Source organism: Astatotilapia calliptera, chromosome 15, assembly GCF_964374335.1.
Source record: "Astatotilapia calliptera chromosome 15, fAstCal68.1, whole genome shotgun sequence".
NCBI lineage: Eukaryota > Metazoa > Chordata > Actinopteri > Cichliformes > Cichlidae > Astatotilapia > Astatotilapia calliptera.
This window is the reverse complement of record NC_137436.1, coordinates 8,069,799-8,096,287: the sequence shown is the minus strand read 5'-3', so window position 1 is coordinate 8,096,287 and position 26,489 is coordinate 8,069,799. Positions and strand designations below refer to the sequence as shown.

The window sequence follows — 26,489 nt, the reverse complement described above, 5'->3', positions numbered from 1 at the left end:
GTTTAGGGAGATAACATCTTGTAGACAATACCACTACCAATAGGGAAAGACTTCTCAGACTTTAATATTTCTAAAAATAAAATGAAATAGTTTATATTTGATGCTGGAGTTTTATTTAATATTGGGCAGGCTATCAGTCCTTATGCTAACTACGTTCTTTATTTAGACTTTTGTGTTAATTTTTCTCTCAGCTTAACTGAGACACACTTATGACAGTGATGGAGAGATCTGACACCAAGCAAGATATGATGCATGACGTCAAAGCTTTCTTTACACGGTCATTCTCTTTTTATAGTTACTTTGAAACTGGAGCAGCCACATCCTTTATGCAGTTTACTAAACTCCTTTTACTAAAATGTAGCTTATTGTGCCTCTGTGTGGTAATCTCTGTGCAGTAGTGTGCTGTTTAAACCTGATGGAAAACCAACCAGTTAGGGTTGGCGAATGGTTGCTTTCAAGTTTGCGTTCCATTTCTTTCCAGTTTCACTTCTGCTAAGCAAGAATTTAGTGAGTGTTTGCAGACAAGTCAGCATCTTTCACACAGACTGTAGATGACCATGAAACCTGCTAGCAAACAATAGGGTCATAAGGATGTTTTGCGAGTAGCAACATATATGTCATAGCCAGTGACTGCCAGTAATCTCCAGCATCTACCACAATTCACGCTTTTCCCTCAAGACTGGTCGTTGCTTGGGGTTCACTGATCTGTTTTTAGGCCTGGTGACTGTGACTTTAGGAGTTGATTTCACAGTTTCTGTCAGTAACCGCTCGCTAACTGGTACACGTTTCCCTCACGACGACCAGTCTCCAGGCCTGTGTGACTGGGGCCATAAGTAATCAGTGACGTTGCAGTTGCTGTATCATCTGCATAAATGTTAACACCTTCTTGTGCTTTGGAGACACTTGGGAATGGATCTTGCTGCTGTCTGGTTCTGTAAAAAACTCTGAAAACACAGGTCTTTCAGTCAACTGCCTATTGCATAAAAATTTACTTGAAAAGGAAGTTGTGATTCAAGCTGTCATTGGAAAAAATATAAGTGTAAATAAGTCTAGGTTATAGAAGACTTTTACCATGCTAAGAGAAGCTAACAGTTAATATAGTATCTATCTAATAAAGAGCAGTGTTTCAAGAGAAAAGACTATGCAAATGGTGAAATGTGGCTGTAATGAAACATACAAATGCATTTTGCATGTCAAGTAAAATGAAAACTAGAAGTAGAAGGGAAGTAGAAAAGAAATAGACAAGTAGAAACATTTTCTTAAACAGTACAGAGTCATTCTGCATTTTTATTATCGGCAAAAACAAACCACACCACATTACATTTTAAAAAGAAGAAAGCTTATTGTGGATGTACAGAACAAAACTGCAACTGAATAACATTTTTGTATCATAATAATAATAATAATAATAATAATAAAGGTATAAAAAAGGAAAGTGTTTTACTTTGTGAAATAAAAACCTTTAGGCCAAGAAAATGTTCCCCTCAACATGCTACTTTAAAAACACATGCAAACATAGAGCTTTCTATATATGGACACTTTCAAAATACTCTCCACATGAAATCCCATAAATAATAAAATATCTGCCACTTGCCCCTGAAGTATTTCTTGACAGAAAATCCTATAGAGTACCTTGATATGAATCTCAGTAGCCCGTAATGTCTCCATCTTCATGGTTTTCCTCCAAATTCACCGAGCCAGAAAAACTCACCATTGCTAGCTTAGAGTGATGACACGTATCCAACCCAGTTCAGACAGAGAAATAGAAGATGCAACTCTGGAGCATCCACTCCATCAGTCAAGAGAGACAGACTTCTTGCAGACACATTTCTCAGTCACCAGTCAACAGTGAAAACGCCTTTTATAACTTAACCAAAGTCTGGGAAGAACATCAAAAACAGCACCATTTTTTAAAATTTCCTGGATTATCTCCAACGTGACGTCACGTTGTCTCAACACAAAAGGTTTTACAAAGTCATACATGGTAGCTATGTCAAAAAAGTTTTGTTTTTTTTAAATTTTTGCTTGATTATAGGTCTATAATATACTCTTCATCAATACCTTGTCTCTGTTGTTAGCATGCAAGAGGGTGCTTTGCAAGTGTTATGTTAAACTAAAACATTGCCCTGCTTTTGTCTTTGGCAGCTGTGGGTTTATACTTTATATCAAACTGCAGGTTTTAGTCTGCACCTTCCTTTTTTATACGATTAATTATTCCAAAATGAAACTGGGCACAACCCTGTAAGGGATTCGTGATTGTACCAGAGATTTTTCAGTGTGTTGCTGAAGGGAAATTTACTAGCAACAAAACAAATCCACCTCTTAAACCTGCTTATATTCAGTTGTAACACAGTTTTCCTGCAACATGAAAAGAATTACTAAAACTTCTGAGCCCACCCAAAGATATCTCTGTAGTAGGAGCTGCGGCAGACTAATGCCTCCATGATGTTTGACATTTTAGGATCCCAGTTTTGGCACACCTTCTGTCGGCAAGTTAAAGTGTCAAGTCCTCCGGGGTTCTTATGCCACTGTTCTTACGCTTTCAAGTCGTCAGTAGTTTAAGTTCAGTGCTGAGTAAAAAGTGGACTGATCCTGAATGTCCTTAAAGGCAACATCAACCGCTATTACAGAGACAAGTTAGCAGAATTAAGTGAACCGGGTGTAAAAACGACTACAGTGTTTGGGTGCTGAGCTTGAATCTAAACTACCAACTGATATGTATTCCAATAAGGGAGATCATGAACATGTACAATGACGAGCAAAAGGCTGCCAATCATACAGGTTTTTGTAGTCTCATACAGAGAGCTGCAACACCCATCATGCCTTGCTGTGGTGAAAAGTATACTAGGAGACTGGGTAACAAAAAAAGGAAAAAAGAAAATCTTGATATGATTTTAGCACTGCTTGATAAAACGTTCCCACTCTTTCCAGAGTTTACACATCACAAAAGACGACGGGATTAATGTATTAATGTGTTGTGCTTTTAAATGAACTTGACACAAGACCACAGAGCTCCCTTACATTTGCAAGCAATAATGGAGTAGGGATAAAGAGGGTGACAAGAACTCAAACTCTCGAAGACCACATTTCAATCACGTGAACAAGAAATGGCAACATACAGTACTTTAGAAAAAAAAAAAGAAAGACGCAACAGCAAAAAACCTCCGTAAAAATAGGACAAGAAAAAAAAAAGATCAAGAAGCACTGTGTTTAAATAGTGCTACAGCTAATTTCACACCTACTGCAACTATTTTTACCACCTCTTTTAAAGTTTTTGTTGGCGTTTTATTCTGTATGGCTGTTTGGTTTGTAGGAGTGGTTTAAAAAGCTTACATGGCTCTGACACATGAAGTTAGGTGGTGTTTGTATTAAAGCACAGTTGCAGTTCTGGCACATTCCAGATATTGTGACTATTTAAACATTTTGGCTCTGCTTTACTTATGTACCTTTCAACAGTCAAATATTATAATACACCTTGTTATTGTGATCGTGAAAAGAATGACTAGTGCTATATTCATGGATTATACAGCAGATGTTTGCAGAACAGTTACTGATGTTTTGATAAATTATTCTGTTTAATGACAGTCCATGTATGGCGGGCTAAGTAGGAGATGACGGAGTTTATGGCTGATTGATGGTTGAGCCATTATAGGCCCTTCTTGGTTGGAGCGCTAAGTTTTCTCATTCCCCTTATCCTTGCGAGGAGCTCACGGACAAAGTTCTGTAGGGAGAAGAGGAAAAAATGATTTAAAGAGACACACACACACACACACACACACACACACACACACACACACACACACACACACACACACACACACACACACACACACACAAATCGAGCTTAAGCAATTATCAAATGAGATTTGCATCAGAAGGCCATAATTCAAATCTATAACATTTCTTTAGTTTCTGTTTGATTTTGCAGGCTGAATCCTGAATCCTTTGTCTAATGGCTTAATAAATATACAACTGACAGAAAACAGGTTATACACACAACCATATTTACTCTGCCGAATGACCTAATAACACAGTTCCTAAAGATACAATTAAAAATTGTAACAGGTAATTGCAAAGTTATTTGTTATGTGTAAACACAACAGTGATTCATTCCTTGAATTGGTGCTTTTTTTATGCTTAGATGATTCATAGGTCTGTGTTCAGCAAAAGCAAACCAAAAACATTCCTCTGAAAATAGTCAGGTATAATGACTGGACTAAAAATAAGTGAAAAAGCAACAGGAAAACTTTGAAAGACCTTCAGAAAGCCTGAAGTACTGTTGTTCAAGACCACTTTAATTACAAGGAAATCTGGTTTATTGGCACCGAAACATAAAAAATGAGTGGTGGCTAGAGTCTTAAGCGTAGTACTGTAGGAAAGGAAAAAAAGAATTTGTACCAAACAGAAAACAAACACTGGCCAACCCCAGTCATATGGGTATTGCTTTTTAAGTCACAAAAAAGAAATGCCAGTTTATGAGGCAATAAGTCAGAAAAGGATGGAAGAAAAAGATTCCTCATCTTGATCTAATGGCTCTATAAAAGTCTGCGATGGTGCTGAAATATAAACCTCACAATTGTAACAGAGGTGACACTTATCGTGCCCTAATTACTGATACCTCCCTCCTCTTGTCACTCTCTTCTTTTCCTCCTCCTTGATCTAGAGGTCTCATCTATCCTTCACCATTTGTAACAGCTTCTTTCATCCCCTGTCATTCTCTCACCAACAGTGCTCTCTTTCTTTTACTTTCATCCTTTCTTCATCATTTGCTTCCAATTGTCACAATTCACCTTCTCTCTCCATTGCCTCTGCTTTTCACTGTCCTTAGTCCATGTCATCTATGTGGGATTGTGTTCAAAATGGCATCTGGGCTACTCCAGACTCGAGGGATTACAATCTGTGTGTGTGTGCGCGCGTGTGCGAGTACGGATGTGTAGGAGTGACACGTATCAGCAGCTGTCAACCTGGCTGAACGTTGCTGTTATCTCAGATGCCAGTGACCTTGACATTTTTTCAACAGGCTGACCTAATGCCACGCACAAACACATGCAAACAGTCACAGATGACAGATGGGCAGTCCATGTTGGGCAACATGGCCGTATGTAGAGGTAATGTGATTGTTCTGCACCACCTTTAATCACCAAAATAGCTTAACCCTAACTCCCCCAACCCAGATACTTGAAAGCTTACCCGCACACACCCATTCGCACACTCAAAAACAAGCGCCAGTGTGAACAAAGTTAAATTGTGTGTGCTTGTATGTGTTCTGTGTAGCTTATGGGCCCATCTAACACTTGTTTCATTCAGGTCAGGGTGACAGTAGCATGAAAATGTGACTTTACAAATTCAATACAGCATGTGCGGATCAATAATTTCAGGTCACTGATCTCAAGCAGTGGACATGGAAAAGAGAGCTTCACCGGAAGACTTACCTCTGTTGGTTTGTAGCAGTCTATTAATGATTCCTGTGTAGAAATTGGTAAAGGAAAAACAGAGAGTTGTTTAGGGACATTTCCCAGCACTGTCTGTGTTGGATTGGTTGGTTAGCTTTTGTTGATATGGAAAACCGCGGTAATGTATTCAGACAACATAAAGACTGATGATTATGTATGTTTGACATCAGTCTGTCTTTGAGGACAGGTCCACCATACAGTAGAGCCAACAGAAACAGGATACCATACAAAGCAGTCACATGGAAAATTTGACTTTAAGGTGAGTGTTTCCATTATGGAACAACTAGGGTGAACTCAGGTAACCTGGGACAATTTCTGGTTAATCACTTCGGACACTAAGAAAAAAAAAAACCCTGTGTATGACATTTAACTGTGTTCAGCTGCTTTTTTTTTGGTATTGGATTGGTATAATAGAATTTTACTGTTTTGAAATTTGGGCTGTCCCATAGTTTTGACATTGTTCAGGTAAAATGGGCCGACTGACTGCCAAAAAATGGGCCAGTCATATATATATATATAAAAAAAAAAAAAAACACCCAGCACGCCCCTGCGGGCGGTTTATCCCTCAAGCTCGGGTCCTCTACCAGAGGCCTGGGAGCTTGAGGGTCCTGCGCAGTATCTTAGCTGTTCCCAGGACTGCGCTCTTCTGGACAGAGATCTCCGATGTTGTTCCCGGGATCTGCTGGAGCCACTCGCCTATCTTTCTGATCCTCTTTGCTTCTCTTTGTTCATTTCTCTTGTCTACATTGAAACATTGTCTACAATGACTAGTCTGACATTCTTCAGTGTCAGACTAGTGATAACTAGTTTGACGCCAATATCTATTACTTCAATATCAACACACCTCTTTTACCCTCTAACGTATACATGTACAACTGTGTTCATGTGTACATGTTAGTGTATATTTGTATGTATTTATAGCTAAGATATATACAATATATACCATAGATGAGATGCATGAACCATGAATGTCCCATTTTACCTGATAACCCCACTTACCTTATTTCGCCTTATTTCATCTCCTATATGAGATTACAATGTATTTTCTGAGGACTTACAAATGCAGCCCAAAGAACATACCTGCAGTTTGCTGGCTCTCTCGTCATCACTGTTGACCTCCAGCAGGTCATCGATATCTATCTCTACCTCGGGCATCTCCTCCTCCTGGAACACAAAGACACTCTGGTTTACTGAGCAGCTCAAGCAGAGGAACTTGTGGAAGACGAGCACATAAATATGTGAGGGAGTAAATAAGAAATTAAAACGGAAAACAAGAATATTATACACTTATTATACACAGTTTATACAAACAGTGTGTCTGAGCCTCTGAACTTCAAGCTGCAAACAAGCTGAGCATATTTAGCATTTAGCTTTTTGGAACAGGCATCATATGGAAATGTCATTTTACTGTGGGTTGGTCCATTTAGTGGTTAAAGGCTGTTTTCAGCTCAGTGCCACTTCAAAGGTCCGCTGTTTCACTGGTTCATTTTATTTACCCACAGACGGCGCAGGGAGGATCAAACTGTTCCTCCCAGCTACCGCATGATGTATCATCCAAATTCTTCCTTTTGGGTTTTGAAGCCAAAGTGTCCATGTATATACAAGCAGTGGCCTTTATCAACAGCCATATTAATTGCAACAATCTGTGACTATACCACTCCACCATCCCTAGAATATATACAATTTCCATTTCAGATTATTCCCTATAATTTACATCTAATGCCAACGCTCATGTAGGTCACTGCACTCTTTTGCACAGGAAAGACTTTGTGTCTTAAACCGGTAATTAGTGTTTTCTCTTCCATTTACCAAATCTATGATCTTTCTCTAGCATCAACAAAGACACTGTTGATACTGGATTAATATTTTGGGCATTTGCACATTAATTAAAAATAAATAAATAAATACATAAATAAAAGACTAAGAATCTTTATCTACTACATGTTCATTAAAATATACCCCCAATCACCTTCTATCAACTGCCAAGTGTTAACTTTTTGTCACTTATATGGAAACTCAACACCCAAATCTCCATGGCTTTCAGATTTCAAGATTTTGCCAACCCTTACCTACTGAACTATTTGTATGTTAATAATTTATTTCTTTGTAAATTAAGTCTTTACCGGCCATAAAATTTAAGAGACAGCTATATGATGAACTTATAGGATATCAGTGCTCTTTTTTTTTTTTTTTTTTTACCACTTTATTGAACAGTCTTGGTGAAGGTTCACTGAAAACATCTTTATTTTCTTTTGTACTATATTACTGTACTACACATCACACTGGAAGGCTATAATGCTATGATACATTCACATGAGCCTGGCTCAGGCTCTATTATCAAACCCATGGTTTTAAGTGAATGTGACTTGCAGCCTTAATGCCTTTCTCATCTAATGCATACTAAACAACATTCCTTAGTAGTCCTCCATAAAAATTGTAGGATGATATCTATCATTATTTTTGCAGTAAACTAAAATTAATAAAAGCGACTAGTTCTTTAGTTGCACGTGTGTTTGTGTAAGCCTCCCAGAGGACTCTTGTGTAAGGTGAAGCCTCGAGCATGCACTGGTATTTAGACACAGGGACAGGAGGATGGAAGGATGGCTTGATTTTAGCTCTCAGCATTAAAGCTCAGTCACTGCTCAGTTTTGCGTGGGTGTTTCGATATGCACAGAATGAAATTAGATTACAGTTATACCTTTGAAAGTAGCCTGCAAGACAAAATGTACATTCCAAGAGACAAATGTGCTGCAATATGCACACATTTGACTACTGATGAACTAGTGCAAATGTATTGCGTGTTCTTGTTTTAGTTAGGCAACATATACACAAACATCCCATCATAGCACCCATTTACACAGTCAAAAAAAATTCTACCACATCTTAAACAGGCTTGATCATATTTCATCTATATTTCATCTCAAACACACTTGACATTCACACACACACGTAGACACACACACAAACACAAGGCTACCCCACCTCGATCCTTACTCCTGACAGGCATTTACACAACCTGCATTTTAAGCACCTCTTTCTCTGAAACGTCTTAGCGTGAGGGTCTCGCTCTGAAATCCTCACTCGTTGAGGAAACTGAGAAGAAAGGTAGCAAAGCCGGGAAAGGGTCAGAATATCTCAAAGCCTGCCACCTATTAGCATATGAGTGTGTATGTGGTGGAACCACAGAACAGAGGTTGTGTAAAAAATGCTAATCATCAGAGGAGATGAGCTTTTTCAGACTGCGGAGTGGAAGGATAAATTGATTTAGATGAAGAGGGAAAAAAAAGTGAGAAAATTGAGTTAATGTGAGGTGGTGAAATGATGGTAATGTTATTGTGTGTGTTGTCCTGCTAAGCACAAGCACTGATGTTTGCTTGAAACCTCAAGATCAGAATACTTATTTGTGTAAAATGATTATTTCCTAAATCTGCAATGCAGCATTCTTAGCTAGAGTGGAAGTAACTGACTGGTGAAATTCACACGATTTGGTTTGGTAATCAAATATTTCTTTAAAACTGATTATTGAATGTTCTCTTAGGAAACTTTAAAAACATTGTTGAAGTTTGAACTCACCTCTCCTGATGAGGGCACTCCTAAAAAGCAAAAACTGCTCATTGGAAAAACAAAAAAGTAATGGTTGTCTAGTGATAATTTTTCTGCAATAGACTAAATGGTCACATCACTCTCATTCGCTCATTGTCTAATTCTTCATAACTGCACTTAATTGTTATTGCACGAGTCTCCTGGTGCACGAGTCAGCCTGTCTTCAAACAATGGCAGCTTGCGTCAGACTCACTGCAATCACTCCCAGACAGATTTGCAAATAACCAGTCTTATTTAGAAATGCAGAGAGATTTGAGGAATCAGTTGGAGTCAGGCTGCAACCGGCTGCAAAGTAACGCATATGTTGTGTTAATTGTGTGGAATTTCCCCAGCTGTGGTGTACATGTGCATGTCCAAACTAAATTATTTTTATCCCCAGTAGGGATAAAGCTGCAAGGAAACTGACATCCTGATCCAGAATAAATACCTTTGAGCAACAGATTTGTGATTTTTGCTGAGTTACCACAGTTAGTTGGCGTATTGTCACAAACAAATTCTCATGTAATTGCCCTTTTGACCCCAAATGATACCAGACTGATTCCATCTTATTGCTGTTTTATCACCATCTTGGTGAACCAAAGTTGCCTTGAAGACAGAAACTCTCTGCATGTGGTGGCAGGGTTGGCCCCCACCTTTCAAACAACCACTTCAAAAGGCAACAAGATTTCAAAATCACTGCACAAAGTTGCAATAATTTTACTAGTACCAAAATCTCCAACCACTGTTTTCCTTAACTGCACCATTATTGAGGCCCAAACCGGCAAACCCGGCAGCATCAGGGTGCCAGAATTCCAGGAATCGCACCCATGTTCCCACAGATTTAGCAGCTGTATTAAGGGGAACCACATGATATTAGCCAGCTGATTTCAAAGATGAGATTACAGCGATGTTATATTACAGTGATTTATTTATAAATCTTAAAAAGAGAAATTAAGTATTTACAATATAAGCATATAAGAGAGGTCAAACCGTTCAGTGCCAGGCTTCCTCTACATTTTGCATTTTTTTTAAAGCTGAAAATAGGTGACAAAAAACTCTGCTCAGCTGGTCTTTAAGGAAATCTTAGACTGTTCAATATAAAAATATTCTTGCTGTTGTCTCTAAAAATTTTAGACAAAGGCTGGGTTTCATAGCCTTAGTGGAGACAAAACCTAAAAGTTCAAATCATCAAACATGCCTCCTTCCTTGGAAGGTCATGTTGTTTACACCTCACAGCAGCTACCTGCAAATTCAGACGTGTGAGTGGAGTGCAGAGATCATGGCCTCGGTCAGTGTCGATGAGTTTGTGTACTGTGATTTGCTGGTTTAACCTAATAATAAACATGAAAGCATGAATTCGAATGAGTAACAATGTGAAAGTGAAAACGTGTCAGGATCATAAATTTAGCAGACTGACCTACTTCTTAAGATGTTTGAGGGCAAAGGACAAGTCTGTCTGCCTGCCTGTGTGCCAAGCTATCAATCACTCGCTTCACCCTGAATGCTCCGTGTGGGTTTGTGTGTGTGTCCCTGAATATTCCACTTGTCAGCAGGCACTCCGTCACCCCCTGTCACTGTGATTGGTGATGACTAAAAACACGGCCTGCTCGCCAGGCGTGACTGCAGGCTATCGCCAACAAAATCCCGGCTCCTACAAACGCGCACATGCACCCACGCCGGTTTTTGCTACCATCAATCTTCTACAGGGAATCACTCACCACTGGGCTTCGCATTACAGTCCCTAAGTGTATTAAACACACTGTGTAGATGGTGAGAATGGAAAAAACACGCTCTCACACCTAACACACACATTGAAGATGTTGTCCTGCTAGATGATTGCGAGCCTAAAATGGCTAAGGTCACACCTGCTGCTACCGGGAATATAATTTTCCATTTAACCAGCATACAAAATGACAAAAGGCACAATGGCAGAGAGTGACAGGCAGCCACAAAACAAACAGAAATGTGAAAAAATGGTAAGTGCTGTGAAACTGTGAACGCCTGTTTATGCACAAGAGGCCTAGATTCAGCATTTTTCACAGATGACGGCTGGTTTTTGTTTGCATATGCAGAAGGGAGATATAAAGATGACTAGAAAAAGAGAGCGAGAGTTTGTGCGAAGAGGATGGTGTGCGCAAAAACAGATAACAAGGAGCAGTGTTTGTTGTAATGAAGGCAACTCTGTGAAGACGACGTGTGAGAGCCAGCAGGCAAAACAGAGGCCGAGAGAGAAGCGGAGAGCAACACTGCCAGCCTGTGTGTGTTTGCTGCGTGCAGAGATGCAGACGAAGTGAGGCATGCATGTCTGCCAGACTCATATTCACCGACAGCTAAACAGCCAGCAGCGTTTTCAGTCTGCTTCATCCGCAATGAGGTGAATCAAAGCTAATGTAAGCGGCCCAACCCCGTGACTCAACGCAAACTCTATTCAGACTACTCAAACGTTTTCTGCGAACAAAGAGTTAAACTCTGTTACGGGCGATCGCTTCACTCAGCCAAGTGATTCATAATTATTCCTATTCATGGCCCACTTTTATGAACTAGATCTACCAGTTACATTGGACAGAAGCAAATCCTACTTGAAGACATAATTAACGAGTCACATGAAACCGCGATCGAATGTTGTTTCACTTTAGAAATATTCTGTTTGAGGAGTAGCACATGACCTTTCGTGAGTTTTTCAGCTGAGCCAGGTAATGTCTCAGTAAGGTTGCTTTCAGTTCATCCAAGAAACAACACATGACCTGCCACAACTCTGCAATAAAGCAAAAGGAAGACATGTTAATGTACCCTGGTGTGATTCAGCAGACCACTCTTGCAGGATATGCATATCCTCCTGGTCAGTTTGATTTGACTTTCTGTTCGGTCCTGTTATCACAGATTGACAGTGTGGTTCAGCTGCCTCATTAAACACTTCAGTCAAGTCTTTATGTGTAGTGGCAACTGATAATGGATAACAGCTGAGAGTATTTTCAAGCATAGGCTTCTCTGAAATGGAAATATTCTAAGGTAAAACAACAGAGTCAAACTCACAGACGATGAGCACTCAAAGATATTTACACAGCCAGCAGCAAACACGCTCACAGAGGAACTTAGCAGCTGGAGTGCAAGATCTGCTACCCCTTGGGCCACATGAAACCTCACGTTGCAGGTCTGGATCTTTATGCTTATTTTTATGGCTTCCTGCTTGCTAGCTTAAATTCAAGTGTGGCGTTATGATAAAATGGTGCCACTGATTATTATAGTGCTGTTGCATCATCGCAAAAAGACACTTTACCTGGAGGATCATAATCCTCAGTGTGCATGTGTGTGTAAAAGAAAGAGAGAGAGACATAGATCTGCTGCAGTACAAAGAGCTCAACAACGTTCAGTCCCCACCCTCAGTGGGTAACACGCGCAAAAAAGGTGGCTGACATTGACTGATCCCTCTCATGTGTTAGCCGATATTAACCACACAAACACGGGCTCAACTGGATTGAAAGAGGAGTTATGTAGTAAATAAGATAATACCACCGCCTCTTCTTTAATCACTGCTCTGTATGCATGTGATGCAGTGCTTATAACAGAGACTGACAGGAAGAGCTGGTGGGAAAGGAAGAACGTAGGAAGAGTTTTAATCGTGCAGAGATGCTAAAACCTTCACCCTGTATTGTAAACAAGGAGACATGTCTAAAGAGAAGAACAGAGAAGAAGAATAAGCAAACGTTAGACCAGTGAAATAACAAATGCACTTGTTTGTTTCATTGGTATGAGTATCATTTCTTTCTTGATGATGTCATTACATTGTTTTATTGTTGTCTGACCCAGAGAATGCGGATGGAAATTAGCTTGCCTCTAAATCTGGTACAGTACATCTCTTCTCTTAGGAGACTAATGGCTTTGTAAATTTTCCCTGACAAATAAAAAGAAAATACAAATACAAACACAAGGAATGTAGGCCTGTGTTAAATTAGCAACCACGCAGAGATGAAAGAAAGGGGGGAAAAGGCAGGAAAAATGTGAAAAGAAACAAAAGAGACCATGTACGAGACTGCTAATTACAATATATAAGAGCCGATAATAAGATACAGGGAGATGGGGAGCGCACAGATAAGTGGGTCACTTGTGATGATGATGCAGAATGCAAGGAAGAGGAGGATTGCGCAACACTAAAACCTCACAGCTCAGCTTTCTTCCTCTCTTTGCTGCCGAGCGCTGTCACATCAAAGCGAGCAAGAGCTCAAGGTGGGATGAATTCATCTTCAGAGACCGCGTTAAACCTAGTAAGAGACACTACAGTGTGACAAAGAATGCAAAGAATCACAGGGCAGGGACAGGACAGGAAACATAAGGAAAACAGGGACGGGAGAGAAGTAAAACAACTAAATACAAGGATTTTCTTTCAATGCATGGGGAAAGCAAAAAGTTACTTGGAACAGTAACCAATAAAGGCCGGCTTCTCCTCCGTTCCTGCATCCCTCGCTTCCTAACTCACCCCCACCTCCCAGCACCTTCTTCTTGCCCTCCAGCGATGCAATTTGCTGAAACCATACAGCATAGATTATGTGACTTCGCTGGGTGAAGTTAGCTACTGCAGCAAAAGCTCTTTCCCACGCTGATTCAGCTGTACTCCGGAGGACACAGTATATCAGAGAGGAGAACTGTCAGAGAAATAAGCTTGTGGGGAGGAATTATACTCAAAGGAACTTTTCAGTTAAAAATAACAGATGATCGTGCATACTAAATTTAAGAATCTCGTTGTGATGTAAATGTCCTAATCATTCTCCCCCTGATGTTTCTCCACTTTGGTGTTGTAGTAGCTTTTATCTCCATGGCCAAAACTTGATGTTGAAGCCATGTCCTTGCCCTGTTATGCTGAGTCTCCTCTGATTTCTTTTTTTCTGTGTCATAAATGGTCTCTCCCTTTGAGTTTCCACATATCACTCTCTATCAATTAATACATCAATACCTTTGCAGTTTGGAAGAACTAGTCCCCCACCCATAGTCTTTAAGGTAATTGCTCTAATTTTGTATTCTGTGTAGCTGCATCATGCCATATGATTCTATGATTTACACTGGAGTTATATACACTTTTATATATATATATACTACTGGCTTTAGCCAGGTGGGCATTGCTTTTTCTCAAACAATCTCAAAATTCTGTCGTGGATGCAAATTTTGGTGACCTTTACGTTAGGCACGGGCAATGAACAAATACAAATGGACAACGTAACATTGCATTGCATGTCATGAAGATGAACATAATACATAGGAAAACCAGGAGAATTTGTATTTCTAATAAATCTTTTTTAATATATATACATATAGATGTTAATAATCACTATAAGTGTGACTACGTTTGTAGAAAGTTTCATTCAGATTGGCTCAACTGTTGAGGAGGAGATGAAGTACATGCAGACATATATACATGCATACATGAATAGGTTGGTACCATGACTGGTAACACCACTGTTTGTGACATTGCTACATTTTGCTCTAACTTTGCAAACAAAGCCTGATGGATAACTTTGCCATGGACCATTCTCCACATTTCTCAAACTCTCACCTATATTTTTTATCAGTTGAGAAATTAGCCTTACAAATCGGCAGTTTTGTTGGTTTGTTTGGGCTTTTTCTAAATGTTTGCAAGTCATGTGACTGATATACTGAGGTAGCTTCATCAATGAGGATCTTTTGCTAAATTATTATTTTTTTAATGACACCAAAGAGACAAATCTGGAAACTCGTTACGCTGCCAGTGTTAGGTCAAATACATCATATTTGAAGTTATCCCCCCTCTTGGACTGTAATCATTACCTATGTGTTTGAGGTCATGGAATATGGTTGGCGTATGAGTACATTAGGCTGATAAAGCACAATTAAAAATAAATAAATAAATAAATAAAACCATGTTAGGATTTAGTATTCTCAAATGCTTGTTGCTCTTTTAATGCCAAATGGGCCATTTGAATCACTTATAAGTGAAAGCCAGAGACATTAAAATACCCGGTGACAGGGAGAAAGAGGTGACATTTAACCTCAGCTTTCCATACCAACCTGTGCTTATATAAGAGTTTAAGATCCTTTCCAGAGGCTATGCACTTAAGGTTAATAACTACCTATGCCTTGAATCCTCCTTTAGAGATGTAGGTGCTTATCCATCTACATGGCTGATACATAGATAATCTCCATTATAGCTCAAAAGATAACATCATCTGCAAAAGACAGGGATACCAGCATGATGTCATCACTAAAGTCTAGGTGTTCCCAAACGTCAGAGGTAGTTACACAGAAAAAAATATATACTTTTAATGTTTTGTCAAGAGCCTTTAGGTCTTCTACCTTGCACAGTCTCTTCTTCAATAGCCCAAAATACTTACAGCATCAGCTGACACACAAGCCTTTTTACCCTATTGCTATACAAAATCAAAATACTTAACATCACCCTTCCTCCCCTTTGCTTTAAATCCTGATTTTAAAAAAGAGAGTAAAAATTACAGTAGACTGTCAAGCATGAAAATGCCAGTGCCGGTTTTGTGACTTTATTTCACAGTTTTGTGATCCTGCACAGGATTTATTTTACTGTATTTATCAGGCAGACAGTTTCTTCCTGAGGCTAATGGGTCAACAGCTGGGACCCATTTGGACCTTTGCCCTGAGTGTAAATGAGCACTTTCAGTCATTCTGGATGTAAAACATCATGAGCACCAGGGGCAGAAGCAGCCATGTTGCATATTGGCCAGCTATTTGGGGAGTATAATAACATAGGGTTAAGAACTGATAAAAATAATACACCCTCTTTGTTCTAATTTTCTTTCATCTCTAGTGCTTGTTTTTCAGTTGCATTAACTGCTTTCAAATGTGCAATGTCATGCAGCACATGCAAAGGTAGACAAGCCACACGCCCATATATGAGCACACGCCCATGACTTTGAGAGTCAAAACAACAGTCTTCCTTTTCTGCATATTTCCTTTTCTCAGACATGTGCGAATGACGACGGTATTTTGCATCTTCTCACTGTGCCAACCAGATAAACTGAGTCAGTGTTTACATATAGCCAGATTATGAATTGATTTGGCCTGCTTACAAAGAAACCACTGATTAACTGGATCATCTTGGGATGGGAGGAGATGTCATAGGAAGACAAGAACATCAGTGTGCGCGTGTGACAAGTCAACGCCTTTTCTTTTCATGGTCTCAGCAGCTTTCCGTTTCCCCATTGCTGGTTGCACATTTTGCAGCTGGTTCTCCTTAGTCTCTTCTTTTAATGATCATCTTTGATCAGTGTTTGGGTTCAAAGCTCAAGCTTAGTAAAATGGAAATTACACCACTACTAAACTAGGACTGAGATGCCTTGTATTTGTCATTTTTCTTCTTGTACCACTACATGTTGGGATTCAATGGCTACATTTGTAAGCAGTCTAATTCAAGTTAATAACCTGAAGACATTTAGCCTCTTTTCCACTAGTATCTACTTGGCTCTACTCGACTGGGGTTTTCCATTAGGTGGTAGTACCTGGTACCAGGTACTTTTTTAGTACCTACTCAGTTGGGGGTTCCAAACGAGCTGAAAATGTGATGTCAATAGACTGCATGCCAATCATCGTCAGGGAGTGACATCACTGGATGAGTCATGAAAGCAACTCAACTCTGAAACCCAGCAACTAGGAAATAGCTACATATACACCAACACTGAGGTCCAGTGATACGGTGCAGATGTTTACCATCAGTTTAGCAGCAGATACACCATCGCCTGATGTCCTCCATTGTTGTTTTGTGTTTGTGTCGCATACAAACGACATCACAAGACAGGAAGCGCTGCTGTATCAAACCCACCCACAATAAGGTGGTAGTCAATCGTTGTGGAAAACAACTGAAATGAGTATGGAGTAGAGTCGTGTCGAGCCCAGAAGGTGCAAGTGGAAAAGAGGCATTTGTCATTTCCAGATCTCTTTATTTTCACCTTGTCCACATTTATTCTTCATATGTGTATGTGTACACATATTTAATATCTGAAGTTATGATGTTGGTGGTTTCACTACTAAGGTCTTGAACAGATGTTTTGCTAGGAAAGGCAACCTCTAGGTACCGTGAGGACAGAGTTGAGGAAAGATGTGGAAAACATGCAAGCAGACCAAAAAAAAAAATGGGATAAACCTGATTATAGGTCCTGAAGCAACAAAGCAGCCCTAGACCATCACACTACCACCACCATGTTTCACTGTTGGTATGATGTTGTTTTCATGAATTGCTGTGTTAGTTTTACAGCAGATGTAACAGGACTCCAACCTTCCAAACAGCTTAACTTTTGTCTCATCAGTCCACAGAATATTTTCCCAAAACTCTTTGGGATCATCAAGATGTTTTTGTTTTTGGCAAATGTGAGACTAGCCTTTGGGTTCTTTTTGGTCATTAGTGATTTTTGTCTTGGAACTCTCCCAGTCTCTTTCTTATTGTTAAATCATGAACTTTAACCTCAACGGAGGCGAGTGAAGCCTGCAGTTCTTTAAATGTCCTTCTGGGTTCTTTTGTGACCTCTTGGATGAGTCATCACTGTGCTCTTAGAGTAATTTGATAGGCCAGCCACTCCCATGAAGGTTAATCAAATTCAAAGTTTTCTCCATTTGTGCTCACTGTGATTCCTTGGAGTTCTAAAGCCTTAGAAATGGCTTTGTAATCCTGTCCAGACTGACAGATATCAATGATTTTGTTTCTCAGAGATCTCTTAGCCTCCTTCACTTTGTCAGACAGGTTCTATTTAAGTGATTACTTGATTCAACAGGTCTGCCAGTAATCAGGCCTGGGTATGGCTACTCAAACTGAACTTAACTTTCAAAAAAAATGTGGTTAATCACAGTAAATTCATGCTTTGGTAAGCTTGGATAACTTGTTGTCCCTTAACAAATGATATCAGACAGATTAGTGTTAAGGTGTTCGTACTATACAAATACTATACAAATATAGATAAAATGCATGATAAACTTTCTTGGCTTCCTCCATCCATCCATTCGCTTCTGCTTATCCTTTTCAGGGTCACGGGGGGTGCTGGAGCCTATCCCAGCTGTCATAGGGCAAAAGGCGGGGTACACGCTGGACAGGTCGCCAGTCTGTCGCAGGGCCAACACACAGGGACAGACAACCATTCACACTCACATTCACTCGCACATTCACACCTAGTGGCAATTTGGATTATCCAATTAACCTATCCCCACAAGCTTGGCTCTCTGTGCAAGCTAAATTATACTATGGCTTGCTTGTATTTATAAAGAAAGCAATACTGTTTAACACACCACATTTTCTTTCTGCTCAATTGCAGTATCCAGATGAAAAACATAATCATAATACACGATTTTCAACAAACCGCAATTTAGTAATTCCTCGAGTTAAAAGCAACTTAAAAACTCTGTTATATTTAGAGCATCTTTCAAGTGGAATAATTCTATTTATAATTTCAAAAATAGCTTAAAAGCTTATTCAAACAGCTTTGAATTATTGCAAATATTGTAAGAGGGCAATGTCATTTGTAATGGAAATTTGTGTATTTTGTCTCAGTGTTATTGATATTTATATGTTCATATTTTCACAACTGTGAAACCTCACTGTGGATGTAATAGCCAAATTATGCAGATATTTTGCATTCACTTTATTGTGTAGCATTTTATTTGATTGTATTTGATGGTTTGGGATTAGCAACCACTGTTGTGGAAGCTAATGGGGTTCCTTATAAATAAACAAATAAACAAATATCATCAATTAAAAATGAAACTTTGTTTTTACTCTGGTTATCTTTGTCTAATCCCAAACTTTGTGTGATGATCTGAAACATGTAAGTGTGAATAATAAGAAAGCAATCAGGAAGAGGGCAAATATATTTTCACAGCCCTGGGCAGGGTGAAGCCAGTGCTGGTTGTTCGACCTGGTAACAACAGGTGAAGACTGCTTGCTTTTTCTCCTCTTTTCCTGTTAGCTTTTTCTGTTTGCTTGTCAATCACATCTTCCCTGGGTTAGGTCACAATATACTTCAGCTGTATTACGTAGTGGCACGTATAAACTTTTACCATAGTACAGATGTATCAGTCCCACCTTTCAACTTGTAGACATGTGTGATTAGGATCAATAGGAGACTTAAGAGACAGATGGTAGAATAAGTCCTGGTGAGAAAAATAACAGAAATGAGGAGGCGGAGGAAAACAAAAAAGCAGATGGGGTCAGACTGCACCAGAAGTTGACATGAGAGTGAGAAATTACACCAAAACTATAGAGGGAGAAAAAAAAAAAAAAAGCAATAAAACCTTCATGCTGAGTTTTGCTTTTGAAAAAGACATTTGATACCTTTCTGCAGCCACTGTGTTTATAACTGTTTCAACAGCTGGTGTTTAGCTGCTTGCTAAAAGGCCTTCTTGTCAACACCTCTGATTTGTTTAGCAGCGCATGCATGTGTCTGCAGGTGGTATGCGAAATGCGCCAGCACGTGGTTGGACACAGACCCCATCGGTTTCTATTTTTGCCCGTGTAATTTGAATGGAAGATAAGTAAACTCAACAGCGACCTTCCTCGCCAGATCCATAAACACATCAGGGTCACTCAGTAAAACAATTATCCAATTTACCGGTGAAATCTCCTACCAAGTGGGTCTGCCAGTCTTGGCAGTAATGATTTACTAAATGGGGGTCATTCTGGATTCAGGTTTGTCCCCTTTTTCCTCCTTCTTAGACCCACCTTCTTGTATAATCTCGACCTTTCACAGATTTTAAAAAGCACATTTGATCGGTGTGAAACAGACCCAGAGGTTGTAGCAAAGATCACCAGTTTTCAGAATAATGAGGCAGTGCAGCCCAGCCAGCATCCTGCCATCAATCAGAGTGAGACCTGTTCGATTGATCACTGAGGGGAATCACATCCATCAACTGCTGTGGGTGGTGAATTCACATTTTCACAGGCTTGCAAAACAGAAAATAAAAGACCCACAATGTTAAACTAGTGCCGGTAACTGTTTGTGTATACATGCAGTATATCCAGTAACTTCAGTGGTAACATAATGCTCCTGTCTTTGTATATGCCGATATGCGTGTTCACCCTCTGCATGGTATTGCTAAACCTATTGAACGCCACTAATGACTTGGCTTGAATTGCACTCCTTACTTCTCCTCAGCAGCTACCACACGAGGCTTGCACGATATAGTATATGACTGTTCCTGCTTCCCAATGTGGGGGGAAACACACACAGATACACACATGCACAAAAGGCAAACGAGAAATGTTATAGAGAAGGTCACAGAAGAAGCAGAGGGAGGAGGGGATAATGATGCAGACGGAGAGAGATAATGATGTTCTTTTTTTCTGCCAGGAAGTTGATGCTAGGGGGACAGAATCCAGATTCCACTGTCCACTACCAAAGCACACAAAGGCCGCCTGGGGACCCTCCTACACAAAACAGTGTAGAAATTAAACAACCGCTGTTATTGTGGTGATGAGAAAAGGAGCAGGAGATAGAAACATTAGTATTATCCAGAACAAAAATGCTTCTTCCTCAAGTGTCCGTGCTCCATTTCGTCTGTACACTGACCTGTGAGTGTATGTGTGTGTGTCCTGATGCTTATCAATGCATGGAAAGTACCCCCGACTGCTCAGCCATGGATATTATGGCCCCGAAAAGCCCACACGGCCTTATTCACACCCATGGACGCAGACATAAACACACACAAGGCCTCAGGGCCAAGTGTTGTATGCTGGCAGTGTCTGTGCCTGTGCACATGAATGAGCTTCATTGAGTGGGGCTCTATTAAAGCTGAGCCACGGAAAAGTAGGGCATTACAGTGTCTTTCTCCCCTTATTCTACAGCATACGCCCCCCGAAGAACACACACATTGAGCTTGGTACGCAAGCCAACAACATATTTACTGCTCTAGCAATCTGTTTGTCTCGGTTATTCTCTTCTTCTCTTACACACCAAATAAAGGCCTAAAGCTTCTCCTCATTCATCGATTGCTCTCAGGTGCTCTCAGACAGACGGTCTCGTCACTGTGCTGACAAACTCTGCCTTTTAATCACCTCGGCTTGGCCTCGGCGTTAATCTGCAGTCCAACAGCGTCTACTCAAGTCTCTGACTGTGGGAGAGGCTACGGCATCACACAGTTAATCGAATCTCAATCATGATTTTGGCGTCCTGCAAATAAACCCGCACAAGCCAATCACAGCTGTTCCCTGCACCACGGAGCTTGACGTTTCTTTGACAAGTCTGGTCGAGTACTATGTTAGAGGACAGAAATACAACAGAATTGGAATATTTGGCACAGCAGAGGCTGAATCCCTCAAAGCAGCTTATCATCTGCTGTTGGAAATACTTTAGATTTTGGGCAAGTGATGTAAACCAAGGAGCAATAAAAGAGTGCTGTAGAGTTGCTGCTCCTAAATCCCAACTGCACTTTGCTCAACATGGATGAGGCTGTGTGACGGTCAAATGCTGCTTGGTTGACAAGTGGGCCGGAACAGGGAAGGAAGCAACAGCAGAACCACCAGAAATGCATGAAACAGCATGAAAATAACACACAGTGACTACAGTGGAGACTGTTCACTGTTTTTAACACTCGGTTTCAGCTGTTTGAATGTTACATATAATGTTATATTTGCCCTTCTGGCTGATGGACCAATAACAGCACCAGCAAGAGCGGCCAACACACCAGCCACACCACATGCCCCCTTCAGGAAGATTGTGGTTCAACTGCTGTTGAACCATAATCTTCCCTTAAGTTATTCGACTGGGTGAAAAGACGCCACCATCTGCAGTGTAATTAATGCATGAAGGCCAAGAGAAACAATGCAAAGTGAATCTAATAAGCACTGTGAGAAACGAGGGTTTCAGGAAAGTGGTCAAGTTACTGGACAAACCACATGTTATTTCCTATGCAAAACATTGCCAGGGAGCTATAGAGGGGTCTCAAAGCTGTCTTTGTTTTGAGTTTTATTAACATCTATTATGTAGAGGCACCGAATAGAATGAAAGACTTTATATTTTGCTTAATACAAATGCACTTACCAGAGGTGAATAAACACTGTATTTGTCTGCAAAGATGCTTTAGTTAACAGGAAGCAGTGCCATGTTGACTGGATTTTGTTTTAGGTTATTTGTGTTTTGCTTATTTTTTGACTTCTAAGAGATGCACTCACTTTAGGTGGGTGAGGAGGGCTAATTTGGATGCATTTGTGCATTTGCAGGAATGTCACACAAAATGGATATGAAAGCAGGGTTATGTTTTCACAACTTTGTAATAAAAAAAATTTTGTCGCTAGCATAAATGAATAATTTTGACTAAAAACTGAATATTGATTAAAAAACAAACAAACCTATGATTATCATTTACGTAATAATGGTGCAGCCCTAGGAGAGGTTGTGGGTTAAGTGTTTCATAGTGTGAACTTACATGTTAGCAGTTCCATTAACACTTCAAGCTTTAATACTTTTACACATATAAAGTAATATAACAGTGAGTGATTTCTTTGGGCACTACAATGAGCCTATAATATAGTCAAGGCTTTCACTATATTAAGAGCTGCAGTGGGAGCACTTAGGACCTCAGCTTTCTAGCGCCTCTCCCTCTTTGGGTCATCCCCTCCTGCTTTTTTTCTCTCTGCTTTTTCTCCTCCCTGTCCTTTGAACACCAAAATGAACAGAGGCAACGTGTCCCGGGAGAGCAGAGGGGAATCCATCTCTGACAGAACTCACCTTCTGTTATCCTCTCACCCAAAGAGGAGGCACAGAGGGAGAGAGGGAGGGGTGGAAAAAGACAGAGGCTTAGGGAATAAATATATATATGAGATGAAGCCAAAAAGGCAAATTTGATATTTTGATATCTTGTTCATTTTAAGATTAAAGGTTGGTTTCAACATAAGAGAAAATATTCGCCTGTCTCCTTAGAAGTCCGGTAATACTCTCCTGTCAGCCACTACCGGAGTAACTTATACAGAGAGACTGGAAAAGAGTGAAAACTAGGGGCAGCTGTGACTCGGGAGGTAGAGGATCGTCTTCCAATCGGAAGGTCGGTGGTTCACCTGCCGGCTAGGCTGTGTGCGTGATTGGCTGAATGAAGATTTTATAAAAGGTGCTTTGAGTGCTCAGTTAGAGTAGAAAAGTACTGCTCAGTTTACCATTTAGCTATCAACAAGCCAGCTCCTCTCCATATCAGAATTTGGCATCCTGCATGGCTAAATGTATATCTGGTTTATTTAATCAATATAAAATCAAAGTTGCAATATTATTACAGCACAAGTTTCCCATGAATGCTTACATTTTCATTTTATTGCTTAAACAAAGGATGTCTTTATATGTTCACTCCTGGAGGTGCTGGTAGCTGGATCTTAGACATGCTAGAGGATCATCAGTACTTAGTTCAATTCTGATGAAACGGCAAGGTTTTCCATGACACACATTTTCTCCCTTTACTGTTTTCTAAACAATTTGTCTTCCAGCTACTAAGCAAGCACTGTGGCAACAGTTACAGGGAACAAGTGAAATTCTCACCAAAAACATAATCCTATTTGTTCTGAGTTCACCTTTCTTCCAGTCCATTACAATTCAGTATCACCACATTACCACACCGCCTACACAAACTTGCACACGCATACCCACACCTCTGTGATGATTGCTAGTATCAGGTTTTCTCATGAAACCGATATAGTGGCTGACCTTTCAGCTTGACCAGCACGCTCAAATCAGTAGCCTCCACTTCGATTTATCATCCGTGCACACACAAACACAAAATACACACCTTGGTCTATCTTGGGCCCTGCTCTTGAGGTGTTAACAGGCATGAAGGGGGTGTGTGTGACTTCATGCTTACAGTCATTTGAGCAAACATCAGCAGCAAAGCCATAAGAGCCTGAATGAAATGAACATGAATGCGCATAAACACAAAAAACTATTTAAGCCCAGATTTTCCTCAATGATTAATTATTTGAATATATAAACCTTGGATTTCATCTATTTCAGTTCCACCTTATGCAAAATAACTGCTTCATCTTTATGAGGGAAAAGAATATTTTTTTCAGTGTTGTGTGAAAGAAAGCATTGAACAATGCAGCAGAGTGATACTGTGTCAAAATAATGGAGAATATTGATGTGTTGGTTTCATTTCATTATCAGGCCCGTGTCTTTCTAACACTAGTCAACAACACTGATCTCATTCCAGCATCCAGTGTGACATCAGACTGGCAACAACACCAGTGAGCCAGGGGATTACCATGTGATATTATCCCATTTGCCGTGTGAAAGACATGACATGAGGAGGTGTAAGGCTGCTGGGAATATCTTTGCTGAAATCTACACTGCAGGGACTCTGTCATTAAACTGAAGTCGACCAAAAGCAGTGTTTTCTTAGAAAAGTGTTGAATTCTTTCTGTCTGGAAATCACGAGAGCTTGCGTACGTGCTTGATCTACTGTGTTTTCCTGTTTATCTAAATATCCATTTGCATGAAGCAAATCACAGTCCAAAATACAGATCGGTGCTGGGCCAGTGCACTCCAGCCGTTGTCAAACATCAAATACTCCAGTCACCTCTGTGTAGATCAAGCACACCTGCTGATGACAGTCCGACACACAGCCAAAGAGCTCGGATGGCTTTGAAATTGAAACTAGTCTGCTCTCAGGCAGACTCTGAGAAAGCCAGGGATGAACCAAAGCAGAACCATAAAAAACAGAAAGCTTGCAAACAAAATGACAGCTATATAAATCATACTAAGGTACTTCTATGTGCAGAAGGCATGCATGAGGTCTATATGCATTAAATGTGGGAAAGAAATAGCAGAAGAACAAACTACTGAAAAAGACATTATGACATTCAGCATCCTGCTGTAATTTTAACAAAAGTTTCCTTTCTGCATATTCACACACATACTGCTCTCAGATTTACTGTTAGAGTCAACATTCTGCATTCATTAACAACCACATGCGCATCTACAACTGCAGACATGAGACATACTCATGTCCCCACACCTGTACGTTATGTTTAAATAAAATTCAGCTCCTCTGTGTTGCCTGATTCATGCACATGTGCATACATGCTCGCAGACCCCTATGTAGTCTCTGATTGGCTGAGTCTGTGGCGACAGGCATACTGTAAGGCTGTATGTGTGTGCATAGTTGTGGAGACCTTCAGCTTGAAGGTGTGGGGGAATCAGAGTCAGAGGAGCTGATTGGCTGTTAACGAAAGTCACGGTATCAGCTCGTCCTTAACCCACTGCCCTTCTTATTTCCCCCATCCCCCAGGCCTGGCTCTGTTCACTTGGACATGACTTATAGATCGGCTCTCTTTCTGCACCCCTTTCGTCCCCCACAACGAGTATTGTGGCAGAAATTTGCCACAATACTGGTTTCCAGCGCGTGCTGTCTGCGCACGCAGCTCGCGGAGAAAACTACCATCACATCATGAGCCTGTGAGGTTTCGCTCTCGAGGATGGAGAGGTAAATGCACGTGAGGTGGATGGATGCCTGTTACATGGGCTGATCTCACAGCGGCGTGTGAGGATGAGGTTACTTGTTCGACACACACTGAATAATGAGACAAAGCGCGTCTCGGTCGTTCATGGCCAACGCGGCTGGTGCGTAAAAAGCGCAAACGTGCGGTTTCTCTCTCGCCGGTCTCTCAGCCTCGTGGAGTCAGCCATCCCTCTTTCTCTTTAACAAGGGAGAAAATTACACGGGACATGACACATGAGTACCACACAGCTTTGTATCTCCAAGCCAGCTGGTATGAGTGCGGCAGAGCACAGAGAGACACCGGCTAAAATATTTGGGGTCAGATGAAACATGGACGTACTTTATTCAGGTGCCATTCTTGTAAACGCAGTGAACCATCTAAAGTGATAGAGTAGTCCGGCTGCTGCAGTTCTGCCTAATCAACACTGAAACTGAACATAAAAAGCAAAGTCGACCAAACAGGAGAAATGTATAAAGCGGTTTCGATTAATTGCCTTTGAAGGCGACAAAAAGATAAGATTTAAAAACACAACCTCTCAAAGAACAACAAAGCAGCTATGCAGGGCCACTTTTTTTTCATCCAGGGCTGTTCATTGTCCAGCCGTCTCGGTGACAAGAGCGCACAGCCGTGTGCGGCTTTGGAGTTTCTTTCGACTTACCTCACAGTCATACAACACGCTGAGCTGCTCGATGATCCACTCCTCCAGGACAAGTCTTTTCCGCAGCTCTTTCCTGTCGTACTTCACGGTCACTTTGCCCTGCTTCTTCTGGACCGTGTCTTCCCCATTGATGGGTCCGGACCCCACGCAGCCCACTCCGGGCGCACCTTGGAAGAAAACGCGGCTGCCGGCGGTGGGCAAAGGGGCACTGGTTTCGGTGCTGGCGGCCGACATAGCGAGATGTGCAGGAGTGTTATTAAAGAAATGTGTGGATGGAAGGGGAGGACTGCGGTGCCGAGTGGGGACTGCGTGCTGCACGGCAGACGGGAGAATGGTGAGGAGC

The 26,489-nt window shown here is 40.7% G+C and overlaps 1 protein-coding gene across 1 annotated transcript; it reads right to left on the bottom strand.

Annotated features, from left to right (window-relative positions):
* Window positions 1-2,878: 2,878 nt before the first annotated feature.
* On the bottom strand, window positions 2,879-26,489 carry ppp1r14c (protein phosphatase 1, regulatory (inhibitor) subunit 14C). Its single transcript, XM_026142500.2, has 4 exons — window positions 26,147-26,489; window positions 6,534-6,617; window positions 5,433-5,465; window positions 2,879-3,721 (listed from the first exon to the last, which is right to left on the bottom strand). Exons 1-4 carry the CDS (start codon window positions 26,378-26,380, stop codon window positions 3,647-3,649), a joined length of 426 nt encoding a protein of 141 aa, XP_025998285.1. The 5' UTR covers window positions 26,381-26,489; the 3' UTR covers window positions 2,879-3,646.